Below are 21,542 nucleotides of genomic sequence, written 5' to 3' on the forward strand. Positions count from 1 at the left end.
CCTCTCCGTTATCTGATATCTCTATTTCTATCGCTCCTGTTGCGATCTCGCTTCTCTCGCTCTATCTTTCTATCTTTGTCGCCCTCTCTCTCTCTCTCTCTCTTGTCGCTTGCTTCGTCCTCTTTTCTCTCCCTCTCCCACTCAGACTTTGCCACGTTCTCTTTCCCTCCAAGCCGACCACCCACCAACCCTCTCGCCGCTCTTCCTCGACCCGGGTGAGCCGCGCGCGCCTCTCTCAGTCTCTCGCGCAAAGCGGTCCCGCGGCGACGCAACTCTCGTTACACTCCGGTGGATTGCGGTTGGTCCAGGTTTTCCTCGCATCGTGAGAAATCCCCGCGTCGATCGCTCGCCACGCACGTACGCACGTACGCACGCATGCATGCACGCACGCACGCACGCACGCACGCACGCACGCACGCACGTACGCACGCACGTACGCACGTACGCACGCACGCACGCACGCACGCACGCACGTATGCACGCACGCACGCACGCTCGCTCGTTCATATCTGCCGTAACTCCGTTTTCTCACTTGCGTTTTCTCCCCGTGGCAATCCTCAGAGATCGCATCTCTCTGTCTCTGTTGGTCGACGAACGTGATATAGAAGGTGTGTACAGAAGAAGAGAAAACGTGATGTTATACTAAATTACCGCGCGCTCTCGGAGGAAGGAGTGAGAGTGCGAGAAAAAGCCAGAGGAGGGGAGAGAAAGAGGAGTAGTTCTGCTATTTTCGAGACACCTCGGACGCCTTGCCAAAGCGCGCGCGTCTGTGCCTCTCCTCAGCTTCTCGGCCCGCGAAAAAGCAGCGGCCGGAAGGTCGCGGCGCGATCTCCGATAGATAGATCGGCCACGACGGAAACACACCTCATCGAGAGTTGTTGACCAGGTGTGCCTCTTTGACCCCAGCCCGCGATACGACGTGCGAAATGATGAGCATGGAAACGATGCTGTGATACAGTCGGAGTCGCCGATCCAGACTCGATCCAATCCGCTATCGCTCGAACCGCGTCGTGTGTCCCGACTCAGTAAGATTGACGCGGAGAGCGAGGGAGAGCTCTGTTAATTATCCCGCTCGCTGTTGAAGTTGAAATTGATCGATCAGCCCTGGGACGAGAAAGGCCGTCGCGAGAAGATGACCGGACGAGCGACGGGTCCGACGACCGGGTTCGTCGGTTGTCCACTCGACGATCGCGACGGAGCGTAATCCCGCGGATCGGTCCGCGCGTTGACACTCTTCGCCGTGACAGAGAGTCATCGTCGCGCTGCGTGTTTTCCTCGCGGGCTTCGCCGGCGCTCGTCGTCATATCTCACGCGCGACAAAAAAGGCGGTCGTTTCGCGATCGGGCCCGCGACGCCACGCCACGGTATCTCGCTAGGAGCGAGCGCTTTTACGAGCGCGAAACGAGCCCCCGGAGGCCTCCCGGTCGCGATAGCCGTGATAACTCGACGAAGAAAGAGAGGAGAAATCCATCTCGTGGATCGCGCGAATCACCTTCCGCGCGAGGCCGCGCGAGGCCGCGCGGTTTATCGCGCTTGTAAACGCACTCGGCCGATATACGTGTGTACGTTTTGTTCGCGACGATCATTCTTTTCTCGCGCGGTGATAAGGCGAGTGCAGCAAGAGGAAGAGATGGCGGATGAGCGAAAGGAGGGGAATCGATGAGAAAAAAGAATTTGACCAGTCTGCTCGCGTCAGTGGAGTCTCGTAGTGCGGGTAACTTTGGCTGTCTTTGGGTACATTTCTCGCGGAGGGGCATGCCGTCGAAAGGGAGAATCGAAACGTGAGATCGAGTGGAGACAGACAGACAGACAGACAGACAGAGAGAGAGTGAGAGACAGAGAGAGAGAGAGAGGGGGGGGAGAGAGAGAGAGAGAGAGAGAGAGAGAGAGAGAGAGAGAGAGAGAGAGAGAGAGAGAGTGAGTGAGTGAGTGAGTGAGTGAGTGAGCGAGTGAGTAAAAGTTTGCTTGAATGAAGATAACTCGCGGAGGGTGGCGGGAATAGAATGAACGATATGCGTGACGATCGATAGCCATTGAGTACGCACGGGACCTACGTCGGTTCCTTGAGCGCAAGGACGTCGAGGTAGAAAAGAGAGAAATACGAAAGAAGATATCGAGGGAAGAGCAAAGTGTGAAAAGAGAAGGAGAAGGAGAAGGAGAAGGAGAAGGAGGGAAGAGGAGGTGGAGGATCGAGCGAGCGCACGTCGCGCGCGCGAGGCGACCGAGTGCCTGCCTGCCTGCCTGCCTGCCTGCCGTGTGGGGGAAGAGAAAAGGAAAAGCGGGAAAATGCGAGCGGCTGATCGACGATCGGGAACGGCCGGCGATCGCGTCGCCGTCGAGAATGGAGGATAAATTTATCCGTCGCCAGTGGAATGCGGCAGAAGCGAGCGCAGGAAGAACACAACACACGACGCCGCGTCGAGACGCATCGCAGTCGCGTTTCCGGTGTAAATTTAACCGCGATGCTCCGCACGGTTTCGCAATTAGCCATAATTATGAAGACCGAGTTCAATCGGAGGTTTGTTGAAGACTCCCTCCCCCTGACGCGTCCGCTTGATCACCGCTAGCCGCTTTTTCATTTTGCAACGTCAACCGTCTTTGAGGGCTCGCGCGAACGTTGCTCAAAGTTAACTGAACAGTTCGACTAATTAGTTCCATCCGCTGGTAGAGGAGAAGACGGAGACTCTCTCAGTGAGATCTCCGGCTAACCTCACGGATTCAACGGGGATTCGCGGGGAGATTAATATGTGAATTTGTCAAACGCGTCATCGTCGCTTGTCGTCGGTTGCAAACATTGAATAATATCGCGCAGCAAACTTACCGTTCAAACTTGCGATCGAAGTAACGAGTTCGATAGCGAAAGCACGCTAATGTGTCTTGCGTACCTGACCGTGTACCTAACCAACTCTATCCGTGGGTCATTAGCGTGTTCATATTGTCCGCGCGAGAGACGAATACGCTCGTGCATGTACACTTGGCACGATTGTTACGTCGCGTCGCGGCGAGGCTAATTTCCGCGGTATATCGGAATATTTACGTTCGGTCGGAATTATCGAATTTTCGGCGCGGGGGAGATGCATCCGAGTGTCAATGTTGCATCAATGAGAGCTAATTATACCCGATGAGAAATTTATTCGTCGTTGCGTGTGCGTGCGCGTGTATATTTTTTTCACGGTGCGGTTAAGAATGACAGCACTCCCGTAACGAGTAACTGCGAGTATAACACTTGTTGTGGCGCGTCACGCGCGGTATAACGTCGCCGATGATAATACATATTTTTCAATCCACCCGCGCGCATTATCGTGCACGCCCGTAAAGCGACTCTATCATTTAATAATCCAACGGCGGGGCACCGCCGCGCCGCGCCGCGCCGCCACGGACAAATGACTCATGGTGTGTAACACTGACCTATAGAAACTCGTGTGATTCATAGTTTTACGTTTACCTATGCAAATTGTCCGGATACTTTGCGCCCGATGCGATAACGAGACGCGGCTTTGTATCCCTTTGATTTACGAGAATAATCGCTCGTTGGTTTGATGAAATTTACACGGCGCCAATTCGAGATTGCGCAGCAAAAGTCCATCGAGGACCATAATTCTTTCACAAATATTTCTCATCGAGAAGGGTCGGTCTGTTTGTAATTTTCTCGAGGTTTTATATTTATTTTTATCGGAGGCATAACCGACAGAATGAAAACATTGGATTCAAATCACGCGCATTAATTGTGATTTTATTTCAATGTTTTCAGCACTGTGAATAATATCGTATTTCATAAAAGAGAAGCATTGCACAAATGCGATTATCGGATGCTAATGAGTTAGATATACTGAGAGAAAGAGATGTAAATGTCACTCAAATTATAGTCATTTTCGGCGTTAAACACAAAAACAATAGTAATTGTATTACAAAATTATTGTTACCGACATTTGCTTCAAAAGATGATTTTCCAAACTTTTTTTTTTATCTGTCATTGTAATATCGTCTATCGGAAATTCCATATAATACAATGCAGTCTGCAAATGTTGCGAGCGTCCCGCTCGCGGTAAAATTAAATTTCACGAGTTGACTGCCGATCGCGCGAGTACAAAGCCATGAAACAATCATTGATGATCGATGCGAGCGAAATTTTGCAATTCATGTTTGTGAGGGTAAAATGCGTGACAAGATCCACGGAGCGTGTACATATGTACGTGTGTGTGTGTGTGTGTGTTCGCGCGCGTGCTCGCCCGTGTGTATGTGTCTCACACAAGTTTTGTTTCGCACGAGAGAAAGAGAACGTCATAAGCGTGTTTGTGTCTGCTTACAGAGTGTACGATGTTGGAAGGTGGACGTGCAGTGATCTGGCTCCTAGTATCAGCCCATCGAGCTGCACGCCACCCGAAAGATTCACGTACTAACCTAGTTGCACCTGTGTTTGAATCCACCAGTTGCAGGGTACTGCACCGTAACCCCATGACGCCTTTAACACATGGCCCGCCTAGAGAGTAAGTGTATTTTCTCTTTCACAATTTCCGTAATTTTTGCGCCCATCTTTCTCTCCTTCTCTTTCTCGTCCGCTCGTAACCGTAGTATACCGCGTACATGACACACACACACACACACACGCACGCATACACCTGCACACGGAGAAATGAAACGATCGGGTCGCGCAAACGTACCGGAAACAAACTCAAACTCCTTCGAGTTCGCGGCACGACGCGATGAGGCGTGGATTGTTTGCCGACGTGAGACGCGTGTCGATGCCCGTGGAGAAAGAGAGTCTCTTTGTATACCGATGTTGACAAACTCCGGCTCTGGAAGTGTCGTCGGCTGCTGATCCAAATATTCTCTCGCATTGTAGTTTTCCGTTAATACCGGCGCTTTACTAATCCTCCATCCCGCGTCTGTACCGTTGAGACGACTAACGCCTCCTCGTGATCAGCCTCTGTAATCGACATCGTAAAGATCGTAAAGTCGCAAAATCCGTGCCACATCAGTAAGTACACGTGAAACGCGTTTGATGTAAAGACGTCAGGGAGATCCTGTAACGTCTCAAAGGCGCACAACTCGCGTCAAATTCAAGCGGGGGAGAGCCCGCAAGGGCGAGCAGGAGCTTGTAAGGAGGAGGAGGAGGAGGAGAAGGAGGAGGAGGAGGAGGAGAGTAATTTAATCTCCGACATATTCGCTGATTTCAGTACCGAGCATAGTGGTGTATAAAGGAAGCAGGTCGCAAGACCGACCTGAGAGTCCCACGGTGGTGGTGCGCGGAGGAATGCCCTCACTGCCATCCTCCAGGCAAGGCCTCGCCGTAAGTGGCTCCGGTGCACCTCACCAGAACGCCTCGAAGTCGGATATGATAGACGGGAATGCCAACCCCAACGTCGGCACCGCCCCCGCATCGAACTCGCTCCATCATTCCGCGCCTTCCTGTCCACCCGACAAATCGGACACCGAGAGCAAGAACTTTCGCAACCGGGTGTGTATATGCGTATGTGTGTGTGTGTGTATGTATGTATACTTAAGCACCGTCAATTGTAGCGATCATTGGCGAATTGTGTTTGTTTCTCACTTGTCTCCCGCTGGAAACTTTAAGACGCCTCCTCCTGTTCTCTCTCTCTCTCTCTCTCTCTCTCTCTCTCTCTCTCTCTCTCTCTCTCTCTCTCTCTCTCTCTCTCTCTCGCCCTCCCTCCCCCCTCTCTCTCCTCTCTCTCTCTCTCTCCCTCTCTGTTTCTCTGTTTCTTTCGTGGAAGAGAAAGCTCAGAGAGCTCTTGTGTCTTGAATCTTTCAGTGAGAAAGAATGAAAAGTTGTCGAGTCCTGCTTAAGAGCCGGCAAAGATGTACGCTTTTTTTATCTGTGTCCTTCGAGAGTCCACGATAATATATTGTATAATAAACACGGAGTTTAACGTATTTGTAACTTGATAATCGATACATCGATGTGTACATTACGTGCTTATAAGAAGCACGTACGACAACACGGCCGGTAGTTGTGGTTGTAGTTGTATCGCGAAGCGAACCAAGAATCTTCGTCGTTTACAGACAAACACGAAACTGAAGTTGTTGGTCAGAAGCCATGCCATGAGAGAGTCGACGTCTCCCCCGCGGGAGCCCCACAACGGTCCACCGTCGCCGCACAGTCCACAGTCGGCGGAAAGTGAGAAGAAGATTGTATGCAGCCTCTCGCCGAATCCCACCGGCGCCAAGCTCAACAACAACGAGTCGATGTTCAACAGCAATCTCTGTCCCGCTCAATCCCCCAAGCAAATGCGCAACACAGCGACCTCGCCGACCTGCCGAACACCGTCGCGAAATGGTAAGCACAGCGTGTTTCTCTCTCTCCTCCCCCCTCTCCCTCCCCCTCTCTCCCCCCTCTCTCTCCCTCTCCCTCCCTCCCTCTCTCTCCCTCCCTCTCTCTCTCTCTCTCTCTCTCTCTCTCTCTCTCTCTCTCTCTCTCTCTCTCTCTCTCTCTCTCTCTCTCTCTCTCTCTCTCTCTCACTTGCGCGCACACAAAGAGCAGAGTAGAGTTTATCCGTTTAGCCTGGGGTTCGATAATCCCTTTGAAGTTTACTTGGCAATTCCAAATGAGAGAATGCCCGTGTGTAATAAGAGCGGCGAATTGTCGAGGTCTCGCGCAGTTACTAATCGCGACCGTCAACTCTGTTCGCAGGTCAATCTAGTCCTTCTCAGGTACACTCACCAAAGAACATCACGTCTCCGACAAACGGCAATAAGTTGGAGAACCATCGAAGCTCGAAGATCGCGAGCTCGAATATCATTCAGAAATGCAATAACTGCGTGAAGAACAATCAGAGTGACCGGCCGGGTCTGCTGCAGACCCCGGTGTCGCCCTCCAAGTCCGGCCAGGCGCTGCAACACTCGCCCAAGAGCACGAATCTGGCACCGAGCGCACAGAACAATCAACACAAGTCTGAGCAACGCAGGCCGAATACGTTGAACATCTGCAACAACCAATGTTCGGCGCAGTGCGGCAACACGCTCTCGGTGAGCAGGCCGGCCTCCAGGCATAAGCTGAGACACCAGAATTCGTCCCAGGGTAGCTACGACAGCGCGTCGCCGTGCCTTTCACGCGGTATGTCCGTTGAACCGTATCTTTCTCACATGTTGTTAACACAGGTTCATACCGTACATGAGGCAAAAGAGGATTACTCGAGGATGGACGAATCAAAAATTCGCGTTTTGTGCGAATTGAAGGAAACGGAATCTCTGCTGCCCATGGAGCAAATTCGATTGATGAGAACCAAAAATTTCGTTGCCCGTTTTCCAAAAATTTCGAAACAAATCCGTCACTCGCTCTCGAGTAGCGAGAGTAGAGAGAATACTTTGACCGCGATTTGCACAGTTCTACGTTCTACGATCTATCTTTGCCCGTCCGCTGAGAGTGTTCTCTTTGGCTTTTCCAACCTTCGCTTTTGTCGAACATTATAACACCACCTCTTATCTCGAATCACGCATACAGTTTAATTAATTACATTCGATTTTGAAGTTAATTGCACTTTTAACGGTGAGAGAGAGAGAGAGAGAGAGAGAGAGAGAGAGAGAGAGAGAGAGAGAGAGAGAGAGAGAGAGAGAGAGAGAGAGAGAGAGAGAGAGAGAGTAAACTAATGAAAGGTGAAAGACAGACCTTAAATTGCCTTAAATTGCATTCGTCGTGCACCGCGCATCTTTGGTAATTTGATCGTCAGTTAAACTTTCGGGTCATCAGCGTGAGAGTTAATCTTTATTAGTTTCATTCAGAGTCATCATTATTTCACAAGCATTTTCAAATTAAAAGAGAGAAAGAGAGAGAGAGAGAGAGAGAGAGAGAGAGAGAGAGAGAGAGAGAGAGAGAGAGAGAGAGAGAGAGAGAGAGAGAGAGAGAGAGAGAGAGAGAGAGAGAGAGAGAGAGAGAGAGAGAGAGAGAGAGAGAGAGAGAGAGAGAGAGAGAGAGAGAGAGAGAGAGAGAGAGAGAGAGTGAGTGAGTGAGTGAGTGAGTGAGTGAGTGAGTCGTGCTGTTTGTCGTGCTGAAGAGAGATTTCAGGTTGACGTGAAAAACCATTCTTATTGAAGCACAGGTATAATTGCGCGCGAAATCATTTGCTGGAAACGCAAAACTAAAATGATGAGTCGAGTCAGTGAAAAGAGTGATTGTGTTCAGTGGAACTAGAAGCGTCCCACAAGTACGGTAATCGCGATGTGTTTGCAGACAGCAGCACAGAGTTGTACACGGACAGCACCGGGATAGATCTGGAGCAATTCATCGCAGAAACGATAAATCGCAATCAGAAGGATCGCACGGTGCTATTGAAGATCGAGAAAGACCTGATCGAATTTGCAAAGGACCGGCAGAAGGTCTCTCACAAGTTTCCAAATATGTCGTCGTACAACAGGATGCTGGTTCATCGTGTGGCGGCGTATTTCGGCATGGAGCACAACGTGGATCAGTCGGGTCTGAGTGTTATAGTCACGAGGACGAAGAACATGCGAATACCTGACACTCGTTTTAAGGAACACATCAGAGACGATCTGATCTTGTCGGAGGAGCCGCGGAGAAGCATCCTCAAGCGGGATTCGAGCTCGTTCGAGGACAGCTTCAACTTCAAATCGCCGGACAGACTATCGGGCGACTACTGCCGGCGGAGTAAGAGCTTCGAGGAGCGCGAGGAGGAGTACGAGCGCGCCCGACGGAGGATATTCAAGGACAGTAGCGGCGAGAGCAGCGAGATCACATCCTGGCCGTGGTCCTCGTCGGAAAGCTCGGACGCGTCGGCAAGGTATCGCTTGCTACACCCTTCGGATCACTTAATTAGGTAAAGCGACTTTCGCGCTTCCAGCTTCGTAATCGCTCTCTCACAGAGAGAGAGAGAGAGAAAGAGAGAGAGAGAGAGAGAGAGAAAGAGAGAGAGAGAGAGAGAGTATAACGGTGCACATTTTGTCCATCATCTCTCGATTGCTCTCGATGTCTGGCCGTCGTCTTTCTGACGTCTGCTGTCAGAACTAAACTGCCGTTCTAAAGAAGTTCTAAAGAAGTCGGAAGAATTTCTAATGTCGTTAGAATTTTAGAAAGTTGAAGCAGAGCTGCTGAATGACCGTACAAACATTCTATGATACATCCCCAGGCAAAACCGACTGTTAAAGGGCGAATCCTTCGACGGTAGGGACTCTTTCCGCGGCGCGGTGTTGCGCCCTTCCGTTTCCAAGTCCTTCAGCTTCGGTGGATATACCAAGGGCATGCTGTCGAGGGGGGATAGCGTCACGTCCACGCACAGCGCGGGAGCTCGCCTTATGAAGCAAGGTTCGTCCCTCGTCCCTCGTTTTCATACTAATTGTATTTCCCTCATTCTCTGCCGTCTCCGCCGACTCGTCGTCGTTCTCGTTTCCTCCCGTCGATTCCACTCTGTAACCATAAATCGTACTTGCAGATTCGGGGGCTAGTATGTGTTCACGCTTGAGTCCGTCGAGTAGTGGCTACAAGTCACAGAGTCAACGCAGCGACGCGACGATATCACCTTCCCCGTCGCCCTCCCCCGTGGCTACCATGACGTGCAGCCACACTCAAGTATCTAGTCAAGACTTGGCGTCACCCGAGTCGAACGGCCAGACGGTCATGTGGGCGGTCACCAGTATATCCAGCGTACCGCCCGGCAGCATAATTATAAATCCGCAAACGAACCAACCGTGTACGAACGCGGACGGCAGCATCTACCGCTTCGATCCGGACAACCCGCCCAAGTTCTACACGATCGAGGACGAGAGCGACGCCGGCAACGTCAATCTTTCGTCGAATTCGGTCAACAAGCACGCAGAACTAGCCACCGAGCCGTCCAGGACGATCAGCAGCTCGTGTAAGAACGACGGTAAGAAGCAGCGTTCGCAGTCGAAGATGAACGCTGCCAACGCACCAACGTCCGCCCAAATGACGAACACGGCGACATCACCGAGTCTGCCGTTTACGCCACCGCCACCGTCGCTGCCGCTGCCGCTGCCGCTGCCCCCGCCACCGCCTCCTCCTCCTCCTCCTCCCCCTCCTCCCCCTCCTCCTGCTCCTCCTCCTCCTCTTCCTCTTCCTCTTCCTCTTCCTTCGCAGAACCCACCCATTCCGCAGCCGCAGCCACAACAGCAGCAGCAGCAGCAGCAACAACCGCAACCACAGCAGCAGCAGCAGCAACCGCCGCCGCCTCCGTCGCAACCACAGCAAAGTCTAGTCAAGTCGTCATCAACGGTGCAGACGTGTAGTCATAACCAAACGGCTCAACCGTACGCGACCTATGTACCTACCTCAGAACCGTACAACCAGGGTGTCTATCCGCCTCCTATGGGGCAACCGACTGTGATGATGGCGCCTCATCCTCAGGGTCAAGCAAGCGTACAGAACGGCGGCCAGGGGGACTCTCTTCTCTTCAACCAGAATCAGATCTATGCCAATTACGCGGTACCCGTGCACCAGGGACCGGTACCGCAGTCAGCAGTGAGTATCTCCGTTGAGCCTGAGCGGCGTGTAATCTTCACTGATATTCTTCGATGTGTTGTTCTACGGTTCGACGGTTCGACGGTTCGACGGTTAACGTCGTCGAAGATTACGCGACAGTAGTTGAGTGGTGACGGTTGAAAAAAGTTTCCTCGTCTTTAGGACGTGGCCGAATTGTCTGGCTATTTCTTGGGTATGAACATCTACGATCAGCGCGGTGGCGGAGACCATCACTCGACGCCGCCGCATTCGTATCCGCAGCCACCGCCACCCACCCACAGTCAGACTGTGCAGAATGTGCAGACGGTGCAACCGAATTATTGGCAACCACCGCCGAATCAGATACCGGTGAGTGGATATGAATGGGAAAGTTAAGAGGACGAGGAGAATGTCCTTCGTTTCCTTCCGTTGCGTTCCACAGCAGCGCGGCTGGTGAATTCTCATTTCAGCCTCAGCAAACCATGTACTTTGTGCCTCCGCCCGGAACGACGATCTCGGTCGGTCAGAATCCAAGCGACAGGCAGCAGCTGCATCAACAACAGAGGTTCCCGACGAATTATCCCTTCAATGCGCAAACGATGACTCCTCCGAGCCAAGCGAATTGTACGTTGCTCCCTCGCTCTCGAGACTTGGGTTGCTTCCGTCCTCGTTCTTGTTTTCACACAGTCGATGTGTCTTTCAGCTAATTACGTGAGCAGTTACCCAGTACCGTACAATTCCGTGCCGGCGGTAACCCCGTCACCGGGCGACTATACCTATCAACCTCCTCCAGTCCATATGGTTCCTACATATTACCCGCCGGGACAGCCAGCGGCGATGCAGCCACCGCCTGTGATGTACAGAGTACCAACACCACCGAACACACCGACGTCCAATCAGGTGATCATACTCGCTCGCTGATCTCGCGACGCGACGTGACCCGCGTCTTTGCGCTTACGCGCTAACGACAAGTCGTTTCTCAATCGACGCAGATACCACCCGGTATGCCGTTGATGTACGTTAATTCAAGCAGCTACGCACCGCCGGTAATGTCCGGCGGCACGTTTGGACACCATCAGGTCACTCACAACGGCACGTCCCCGGCGCCGCCACCCGGCGCGTACATGGCATCCACGCTGGTTCCCAATCTCGTCTTCAGACAAAACGTTCCTGTGAGTAAACCACCGGTCGTTTCGCGGCCACCAATCAACGTGACACTCGTGCCGAGCCCTTTTCGACGAGAAGTGTTTTGCACGGTCGACAGGTCGTTCCCGGTGTTCGAGCCACAACGCCAGGTAACTCTCAGAGAGCGAGCCGCTCCCCGACTCCAGCGCACGAACTCTTCGGAGGTGGGAACGGGGACAGAAGCGCACAACCACAACCGCGTTACCCACTGCCAATGTATCAGGGTGTCCATATCGTGCCAGGTATATATGTATATATATATATATATATATACCACCAAATTTACACTTTACGGCATTACCGTTCAAAAGTTTGGAGCATTTTGTAATTTCACACACGTACGCGCACGTGTCTCGTCAAGTGCAAGACATATCAGTTACTTACTATTGAACACGACACACTTTCCGATTACACGAGGAGAAGATAATAAATTATTTTACTGGACATGTCGTGAGAAATTACAAGATGCTCGGCAATTACTTTTGCGAATCACTTTAACCGAAACGACACAACCGTTGCACACCTTTCACGCACATCGTTGCTTTGTAGATTTCTTTGTAAACGAATCTCTCAACACCGTAGGGGATATGAGATTGATGCATCCTGGCGTACCAACCAATTCGCGGCTGCAGTATGCACCAGTATCGTCACCGCCTGTTGTTCAAGGCTGCCCACGGCCGTACAGGCCGCCTTCGTATTCATCCAACACCTCGGGGGGCGGCACTCCGACTTCCTTCGACGGCAGAAATCAGAAAATTCGCAAACAGAGGTAGTCTCCGAGTTCTCCTTCGTCACTTCGAGCTTTTGCTATGTAAACCGTCGTCTCGCTGTCACCGGTTAGGTGATATTCATGCGCTCTGTACCGATTCCGTCCCAAACCAGGTCCAAAGTAGCCGCTTTACCACCGACCGGCGCGCGGCCCAATCTCTACCAGGCGCCTTCCATGCCGTCGCTCGCGTCGAACGTACCCAAGGACATCAGAGAAGGTACGAACGAGACTGGCAATGCGCGCGATAGAGACAGAAAGTGACGACTCGATGTCTCCGCTCTCTCAATACGTCGCTCATACAGATTTCGCTCTTTACTTTCTGCTTTCATTTCCGCTTATGAAGGATCTCAAGTGTAACACAATTTTGACACATTCTTGTCTCCCCTTAAAAGCGAAACCTATGGAAGACAATATGATCTAAGGTACAGAACTTAAGTATAAGATACCACCACAGAACACAGTGTGTCTTCTTCGTACGATAGGGGCTTCGATTCACGCGCGTTGATTCACATGTTGATATTTGCCGTTTTTTTCGGTCCTTTCGTGCTTGACGTGCTAGAAACGTGATTCCTACTTGATGCGGATCGAAACACGAGCGAAACGTACGTGTAAATATATCAGATCTGGAATTATGTCGCGATTTTCTCGAGCTGTTCTATAAATAAATAAAGGAAACATTTGCAAAACTCACTCAGATCTGAAAGCCGCGTGTAATAATTTCATCGAACAAAGTAGGAAAGATATCTTTTCATTGCACATCTCTGTGCTTCATTGTTGCACCGTATGCTTTGACAACTCAACTCGCACACGAGAAGTGCACAGGTCAGGACACTTTTATCCACTGAGGAAACGTTCTATAAACTATACACACCTATTCTTCTTTTAATCTACTCTCTAAGTTTCTAGAAGTAAAATTTCTATTTGAACAGTGGAGTGTTGTGACATGTAAAGTGAAGTTGTCACCTCCTGAAATCGTCGCCCCGAGTAAGAATACCGCTACTTTTCACCCTCGCCGAGAAATAAAAAATTTTTTTCCTTTTTACTGCACGAAATTCTACTCTAAGATATTTGGAGAGTACAATCTTGTACAATCTACTCAAGAGAGTTCGCGGAGAGAAACGACTCAGGGACGTTTCCTCGCGAGTTACATCTCGTCACGATGACAATGAACGCGTCTTCCGTGCACATTCTTACCTAACATTTTTTTCTACGTGACACTTGTGTGATACCACATTTTTCATGCTTAATTCTCGGTTCGAATTACAACATGATCGTTTAATCGCATTGAGTTCACGTCGAAGGACACGTATGTACCGCGTTCTGCTTCCTCTATATAACATCGATCACCAACAATGTACACCAGGCTGCAGTATTCGCTGTATGGATTATCCTTTCTTACGAGACATGTTTTGCTTCTAACGTCTAAGGCTTCTTCTGATGAGTTTTCTCAACAGTGTTTTCTGTTCGATAACATCTGTTTAATTTGCGCCAGAACGATCCTCCACTTGCGCGCGCGTTTACATGTCGACGATGACGGAGCGATCTCGGACTCCACTCTGAACTCAGTGACGCTTCCTTGCAGGAACGGTAAAGGTGACAATCACCCGTCGGAACCAGTTGGTACAATATTGAGGAAGTGAAAAGGACGCGCTAAGGCAGGATGCTGCAACATCGCTGATGACGGCGTGAATTCAGATCGATTCATCGATTAACCCGAGGAAGAATCGAGATCGGCGAACCCACTTTACCGTCAGACATACGATTCTTACACGCTATATAATTAATTGTTATCCTAAATTATTTCAAGAAAATGTCACAGACGCTGTAAATGTAGAGACGACGCTATACATCGGAAGATCAAGAGAAACGAACAATAGGGTCTCTATGACACGCGTGTACGCACGGGAATTACGTGTAGAAGGAGGTGACAGCGTGCGTACACACCGTAGTGCGAATTTCTTTTTTCGTCTTTCCGGGAACGCGAGAGAAGCGAGGAACGAAATTTGAACTTTTCTTTAACTCGAAATTTACGTAGTCACGCTCGATCAAGTCTGAATTACCATGACAACGGCAGGAGGAGCACGAGCGCGAAAGCAAGAATAATAACTTAGAGCAAAACAGAAGCAGAAGAAAAACTATTATTATGTGCGAGTTCCCAAACATAAGAACGAACGAACGAATCAGTGGTGCACCGAACAGTTTACGGGACAAAGATTTTAATTATTACATTACGATTATATATATATATATATAAATACACATCATACATACATATATATATATATATGTATCTATGTATGTATGTATGTGTATATATATATATGCATGAATATGTGTATATATATATATACATGAATATGTGTATATATATATATACACATATTGATGCATATACACACACACACACACACATATATATACTATGTATATATATATGTATATGTATGTATATATATATATATTATACTTGAAGATATTTTAACTGCGATTTTACAGATACTATATAAATGTGAGATTTACTTTTAAGGAACATTATCTTTAAGGTCAGAGCAAACAAACACACACAGACATACATGATATACATAAATGCGTACGAATTTCTCGAAGACGGTTATCACGGCGATTCTGATCGTCAAGAGAGTCCGTACAATGATTAAGAGTAACACGTAACGGCAAACAAAGAGGAAAACTACACTTTTTACTGAGTACGTTTACAAAAAAAAGGAATTCACACTCGAGTCCCCTGAAACTCGATGTCGATTCTTCTCCGAAAGAAACGATTCTACCTACCTATCTACCTACCTGTCTACCTTCCTACTATATCCTCCAATCTATATCCGCTAATTTTAATACGCGCTGCCATCGCATCGGTCAACGAATATTGCGTTAACGTTCCATCGCTGCCCGTTTCGAGTCCATTTTGAACGAGTTATTTGCTACCTCAGCGTAAATATCTACATACGAAAATTCTAAAAATTGCCACGCGCGTTGACGATGACACACACATACATACAAACCAAGGCACGGATACACACATACATTTCCTTCTACGCTTCTCTATCCGAATACATGTATCTATTATACGCGGGCGATAGGAATTTTTATGCACCACACAAAAAGTTTACATCTGATTTGTACGAAAGACGTATATCCTCTCGAGGATTTTTATTATGTTTTACAAAAGCGATGCGGAGCTATATATATACACACACACACACACAAACATGTACACGCACACACATATATATATATATGTATGTATGTATATATACATATATATGTGTATATATATATATATATATACACATATATATGTGTATATATATATATATATAGATATATATATACTAAGCGGTATCGATTGAGCGAATAAACGAAATTAATAGGATTATTCGACAAGAGAAAAAAAAGGAGGAAAAACGAAGAAGAGAAAGATATGCGAATTTAAAGTTTTACACTTATACGGCGTTCTCTCCAATGATTCAAGTAGACACTATCGAGGCAACTCTCTATCAATCGTCGCGAGTTCAAAGGATTATAAGCAGTGTGCGTAACTGACCATAAGTTAAGTAAACATGTAAACGTATTCAGTACACGGTCTCTATGTCTCTAGTTTCGAGCGGTAGTTAAGTAGCGTGAAGCCATCACAGCCTGATTCCACGACGAAACAAACAACCACCACCACCACCACCCATCGCCCCACTCTCTTACGCTCGCGGAGAAACCTCATTGAATCATTGATTAATCGACTCTCTTATTTGACTTGCAATTATGATTCTACCATTGATTTCGGCGATTCTTCTCTTTATTCCTTTCTTATCAAAATGCGAATTCGCCGCGAGTGTTTAAGGATACCCAGCCGGCACCGATGCGCTTTCACTAACCATCATCGAACAATTTGTCTTCCAGTGTGTACAGCACGCTTTGTGCAAGAGTTCTCTCACGAGGTTCCTTTTTCTGTTGCCCGTTCGCTCATGCGACAGACGTAATTTTCGCGCACGTGCACACACACACACACACACACACACACACACACACACACACACACACACACATACACACATGACACATCACATATCACACACAACAAGTTCCAACGAAATAGAAACGTACACGCGATTATCGTGCAACAGCTGTAGCAGTGATGGTGACACGCGGTCCGTGGTTAATTAATAATGTCTCCGTCTGTGAAAAAAAAATTATAAGCGAAGCAACGCGGGCACGTCTCGCGCCGTTAAGAAATCACCATCGCGAATATGTGTGTGTGTGTGTGTGTGCGTGTGTGCGTGTATGCGTGTATGCGTATCGTTTTACTTTTACGAGTCGAGATCGAGAAGTATGCATTCTTTCACGCGTAGACAAAACATAGAATCGCAAAAAGGACAAGAGGATATACGCTAGACATCCTTACCGTCAGTCGTGACGTAATTTCGTAGAGGGTAGAACGGCGCCGGCGTTGGCGACGACAAGCGATCGCGGATTGCGAGGAACGCCCACGTTGCTCCGCGACACAAAAACCAAGTGGAATCCATCCAGAAGCTTCGCTTACGGTGATTGTACTTCAGAACGTAGGTGAAGGTGTGCCTATCTTTTTATGACAGTTTAAATAAGCGAGAGAGACAGAATAAGCGCGCGTGCTCGTGCGAACTTTTTTTGTCTATCCTTATCCGGGTGATGCAAAAGTAGGGGAGGGTGAGAGGGGAGAGTCTGAGAGTAAGGGTTAGGAGAGAGGAGAAGCGCTACTTTAAGGATAAAGCGCGCGCGATAAAAAATTTTAATCTCGTTATAGGCTTAAAGAAATATAGGGAAAAACAAGAAACGAAAGAGACCTGAGCAGATAACTAAGCGAGATGTAGGTAACAACACACATACACAAACACACACACGTACACTCGATTATAAAGAGATGGGCGCACAAAAAAGCATAGTATTTAACTGTACCTAAAACATCGTCGTAGTGATTAAAGAAGAAGAAGAAGAAGAAGAAGAAGGAGAAGAAGAAGAAGAAGATGATGATGATGATGATGATGATGATGAAGATGAAGAAGAAAAAGAAAAAAAATAATCGTACCTATTAAAAGAGCAGTTCACGCATCTCCTTAAGATAAAATACGATAAGTGACAAAGAGAAAGAGGAAGAAGGAGATACGAAGAAAAGAAAACCAGAAAAAAAGGAGTCATATCGGCCGTCAGTGGAACCGCCACCAAGTATCGTCCGACATCTTCACAGCACCGTATATATTATATATTTTGTAGGCGATCGCGATTGTATTCATGTGATTTATCGAGTACTTCTATACGAACCGGTTTGCAGGAGGGGGAGAGAATAGCGGGGAGAAAAAAGGGAACAAGGATAAGAAAAGAAAAAATCGTACTAGGACGTGATATATACACACACACACACACACACACACACACACGTGAGCGGGCGCGTGTGTTTGTATACTGTAAAATAATATAATTTCGCGCGGACGTTACTTGTTAGGCCGTCGCTTCTCTTCGTGCGATAGCTAAAACAACAGAAGAACCAAAAATATGACACACACACACACACGTGGTGAACGGAGATACATACATGTATACGTGCATACACACAAGTGAACGACCGCGTTTACTTACTTCTCGTTTCGTTGGTATGCTTTTACCGTGCGTTCGACATGTCACTGTTCGGCATCGCACCGTACGATTGCGCCCACGTGTGTTCGTATTTTCACGCGGATTTACATTGTAATCGCGTTGCACATACGGATTCGGTTAATTTATGCAAGATTTATGCAAGACACACGGGAAGATTGCAGCGATTTCAATTGTCAATTTCGATCGTGTCGCGTCGCTCGCTACGGAATTCGCTTCGTACGAGCAGAGAAAGGAACGCGCGAGGTATCAGCGAGGTGCGCGAACGGGTGTGGCGAAATCGTCCCTCGATTACCGTCGCTCGACTGATTTTTTTTGGTCATTTTCTCCTAGAATATTCTAAAGATCGGGAGTTACATACGAAGAGAAAACGCGCGCAAAAGACAGCCGATTAGGCGACTCTCTCGCTTTTCAGAGAATCCTAAGAGTACGAACGATGAAGAAAGAGAACGGGTGTTATAAGCTTGGGTGTTGTAAGCTTGCAGGACCTCGTCATTCGTTTCCTACTATTTTTGTACGCGACGTTTGTTAGCGATTGTTAGCGACGAGCAATAAATCGACGAGTCGGCAGGACGACGAAGAAACGGGGCAGAGGGTCAAGCGACAAAATCCCGAGAGGAGGAAGCTCGTGTATCAAACCACACGAAGAAAGAAAGAAAGAAAGAAAGAAGGATTGCTTCAATCAACGTGACGATAAGACGCGACTAAACACAAATCAAATTCAGTTTTTGAACATCGGAATTTGCATCTCAAAATCACCCGAAACAGGATTCCTGACTCTTCAATCAAATCAAATTCGGTTCTCAAGAGGCAGAAATTCCATTTCCTTCAACCGAGGCGCGTTTAGTCGTTTCGTCACGTTATTTCAACCAAATTCTTTTTCCTCGTCACGTAGATATTACGTAGATACTACTGTTGTCTGTTTACAGGGACTTTTGGTGCGCAGGCTCAAAGTCGGTTCTCTCACCCTCGTCCCTCTCTTCTGACTTCTTTCGATAACTCGCGCGAGTGCATATCCTTCTTGGATTCGCGTCCCTCTAAACGACAGCTAAATCTCACACACACACACACACACACACACACACATACACCTGTTCTATGTAACGAACCTAGTAACCCTGTATGTTTCAAGCGCTCGCGGACATCATTTCGAGAACATCCGCAACAGAAGAAAAACAGAACATCGTCCATTTCTCCATTCGTCATTTATTGTGTGTACGGCTTGATAGTACGGCGCGATAGAAAATATACGTGTCGAGTGTGCGAGCGATCACACACAGTTGGGAGCTATCGCTGGGGATACATTACAGGAAGCAAAGTGTTATCTTGCCGTTAAGCATATCTTTTCGCTGCTACTTGCGTTCATAGACCGCCGAGCGAGTCTGAGAAGCACGGTGGATATGCTTGACATTTTTTCAACGGCCGGTCGCACCGACACCGATTAGCCCCAACGAAAGCTGATCTCTCTCTCTCTTTCTCTCTCTCTCTCTCTCTCTCTCTCTCTCTCTCTCTCTTCTGCATTACAACTAGAATCACAATGCAGATAGGAACAAACGTCGCGCGTCTCCGCGATCATTTTTCTTTTCTTCCGACGCGGCCACGTTGTCGCTCGAATTTAAATCTCTCAGTCTCTCAACGTCGCCTCTCGGCTTCGCGGTTGATATTGCATCGTGATGCAATTAATTTTCTGCTAATCAGTCTCTTTTCCTCTCTCTCTCTCTCTCTCTCTTTCTCTTTCTTTCTTTCTTTCTCTTTCTCCTTCTCCTTCTCTTTCTTCCTTTCTGTCTTTCTAGGTCGTAATTACAATGTAGACAGAGATAAACGGGGCTTGGCTGATCAGGCCTAACCGACGTCGATGAGACCGATCTTGAGAATTTAGTGCTAGTTGAATGTGATGCGGACAAGTTGCAAGTGGTGAACACCGACGTAGCTTTCTTTTTTTCTTTCTTCTTTTTTCCTCTTCTCTTTATCTCTTATTTGTCGCTCATACTGATATGATATATATATATATATATATATATATATATATATATATATATTATGATGTAAGGATGAACTGTGAAGAATGGCTGTGTCTCTATAAATACTTAGCAACGTATTTTATATCACGTTTACGTTGTTCTCTACCATTTCGTTAATTTTACAACGAAAAAGAGACAATTTCCCTATATATGATGATATATTATCGCACTCGCCACTTGTCCGTACGTCGCTCACCGAACGTGTATAATGTTCCGCGACGATGTACAAGTATTCAGATTGCGCGCTAAGGAAGAGAATTTATATTTATTAAAGAAAAAAAAAAAAAGAAACACGTGAGAGATTTTTCCCGGAAGTGGACGGGTGTTTCAAGCATATTCATCGGTTCTTTGACTACACGAAGCATCGCGTTAAATCTTGGTATATAGTCTTAGTTAAGAAAAGAATAAAAGAGAGAAAGAGAGATATTAGGGAGAGAGCAGGAGAAACGGGTGAGAGAAGGACGAGAATGGTGGGGAGGGAAGGGTTGACGAAGCAAAGATGAAGAAGAACCGACCTGAATTATCTGTGTATGTAAGGTGGTGAGAGAGCGAAGCAATTTCTGACTCTGATTCGCGACACTTCTGTGGCGTAAATAAAGAAGTATATTATTCATCTGAAATGCACAACATCATAGAGAGCCGAAAAAATTTGATAGAAATCATGTCAGTCTAATTATATTTCTTGTTATATTATATACATATATATTATATATATTATATCATATTTTCCAAAAACGAATTATATATAATTCAATAAAAAAAAAACCACTCTCGTTTGATAATTTGCCCGGTTTTATTGATTCTTGTCTTACAAGATACACCGTTTCTTCTTCCACTTATATATCAGAAAAATCACCTATACAACAGAGCAGTAGTAAAGTTTATCCTCAACAATGATAGATAGTTGACGGATCAAAAGTTTAATTTTATTTTTGATTAGTGTGTTTTGACTCTCAGTTACCTATTACACAAGTTTACAAATTCCGGTCAACTTTTGGACCCGAGCAGGTAAGAACGATTCTTAATGTTATTTGATGCGCTGAATCCGAATTTTCAGTCCGCCGTTTGTCAAGATTGATTCTAGTTTTCGAGTTCTCGCATGTTGGCAGCATTGCGCTGTCACAACGACTCTCATGTGGGCGTCGCTAGAAAAATCATTTCAATTGTATTCGAATGGTGTTGCTTTTGTTTAAGAACGTGTAAAAATGCAGAGAGATGCAAAGTCGATTCAAAGTGTTTTTGTTACGTTTGCGGATGTTATATGCTCGGGAAAAGCGGCGAAATAATGACAAATGCGCTCAGAGATGCGTATTTGCATTACTTTGGTTTCTCTGTAGCAAACACTAACAAGCCGTGGGTGCCGAAATGTTTCTGTAACGCGTGCAGAACAAAGCTGTACAAGCGGTCGCTCGGTGAAAATGTGTACTTTTCATTTTCATTGCCAATGCTATGGAGAGAACCAAAAAATCATGTAGATGATTGCTACTTTTGCTTGACGAATGTCGTC

At 47.4% G+C, this 21,542-nt stretch overlaps 1 protein-coding gene across 10 annotated transcripts in view; it reads left to right on the forward strand.

Moving 5' to 3' along the window:
• The window catches only part of LOC105189518 (R3H domain-containing protein 1), a 33,573-nt gene extending 19,058 nt beyond the window's left edge, over positions 1 to 14,515 (forward strand). For 2 of the 10 annotated variants that reach the window (XM_025297353.1, XM_025297356.1), the window contains exons 2-16: positions 4,310 to 4,487; positions 5,178 to 5,458; positions 6,022 to 6,295; positions 6,650 to 7,072; positions 8,186 to 8,789; positions 9,099 to 9,274; positions 9,402 to 10,447; positions 10,610 to 10,795; positions 10,897 to 11,050; positions 11,130 to 11,326; positions 11,419 to 11,598; positions 11,691 to 11,853; positions 12,161 to 12,380; positions 12,494 to 12,597; positions 13,963 to 14,515. In XM_025297353.1, coding sequence (XP_025153138.1) covers positions 4,472 to 4,487; positions 5,178 to 5,458; positions 6,022 to 6,295; positions 6,650 to 7,072; positions 8,186 to 8,789; positions 9,099 to 9,274; positions 9,402 to 10,447; positions 10,610 to 10,795; positions 10,897 to 11,050; positions 11,130 to 11,326; positions 11,419 to 11,598; positions 11,691 to 11,853; positions 12,161 to 12,380; positions 12,494 to 12,597; positions 13,963 to 14,012 — 4,074 coding nt within the window. In that variant the 5' untranslated portion in view covers positions 4,310 to 4,471 and the 3' untranslated portion in view covers positions 14,013 to 14,515. Of the gene's footprint in view, positions 1 to 136; positions 358 to 2,223; positions 2,519 to 4,292; positions 4,488 to 5,177; positions 5,459 to 6,021; positions 6,296 to 6,649; positions 7,073 to 8,185; positions 8,790 to 9,098; positions 9,275 to 9,401; positions 10,448 to 10,609; positions 10,796 to 10,896; positions 11,051 to 11,129; positions 11,327 to 11,418; positions 11,599 to 11,690; positions 11,854 to 12,160; positions 12,381 to 12,493; positions 12,598 to 12,772; positions 12,803 to 13,962 lie in introns of those variants that run through there. The other 8 variants (XM_025297352.1, XM_025297355.1, XM_025297354.1 and 5 more) reach the window with 8 other exon arrangements.
• The last annotated feature ends 7,027 nt before the right edge of the window (positions 14,516 to 21,542 follow it).

This window comes from Harpegnathos saltator, unplaced genomic scaffold, assembly GCF_003227715.2.
Source record: "Harpegnathos saltator strain DR-91 unplaced genomic scaffold, Hsal_v8.6 scaffold174, whole genome shotgun sequence".
Taxonomy (NCBI): Eukaryota; Metazoa; Arthropoda; class Insecta; order Hymenoptera; family Formicidae; genus Harpegnathos; species Harpegnathos saltator.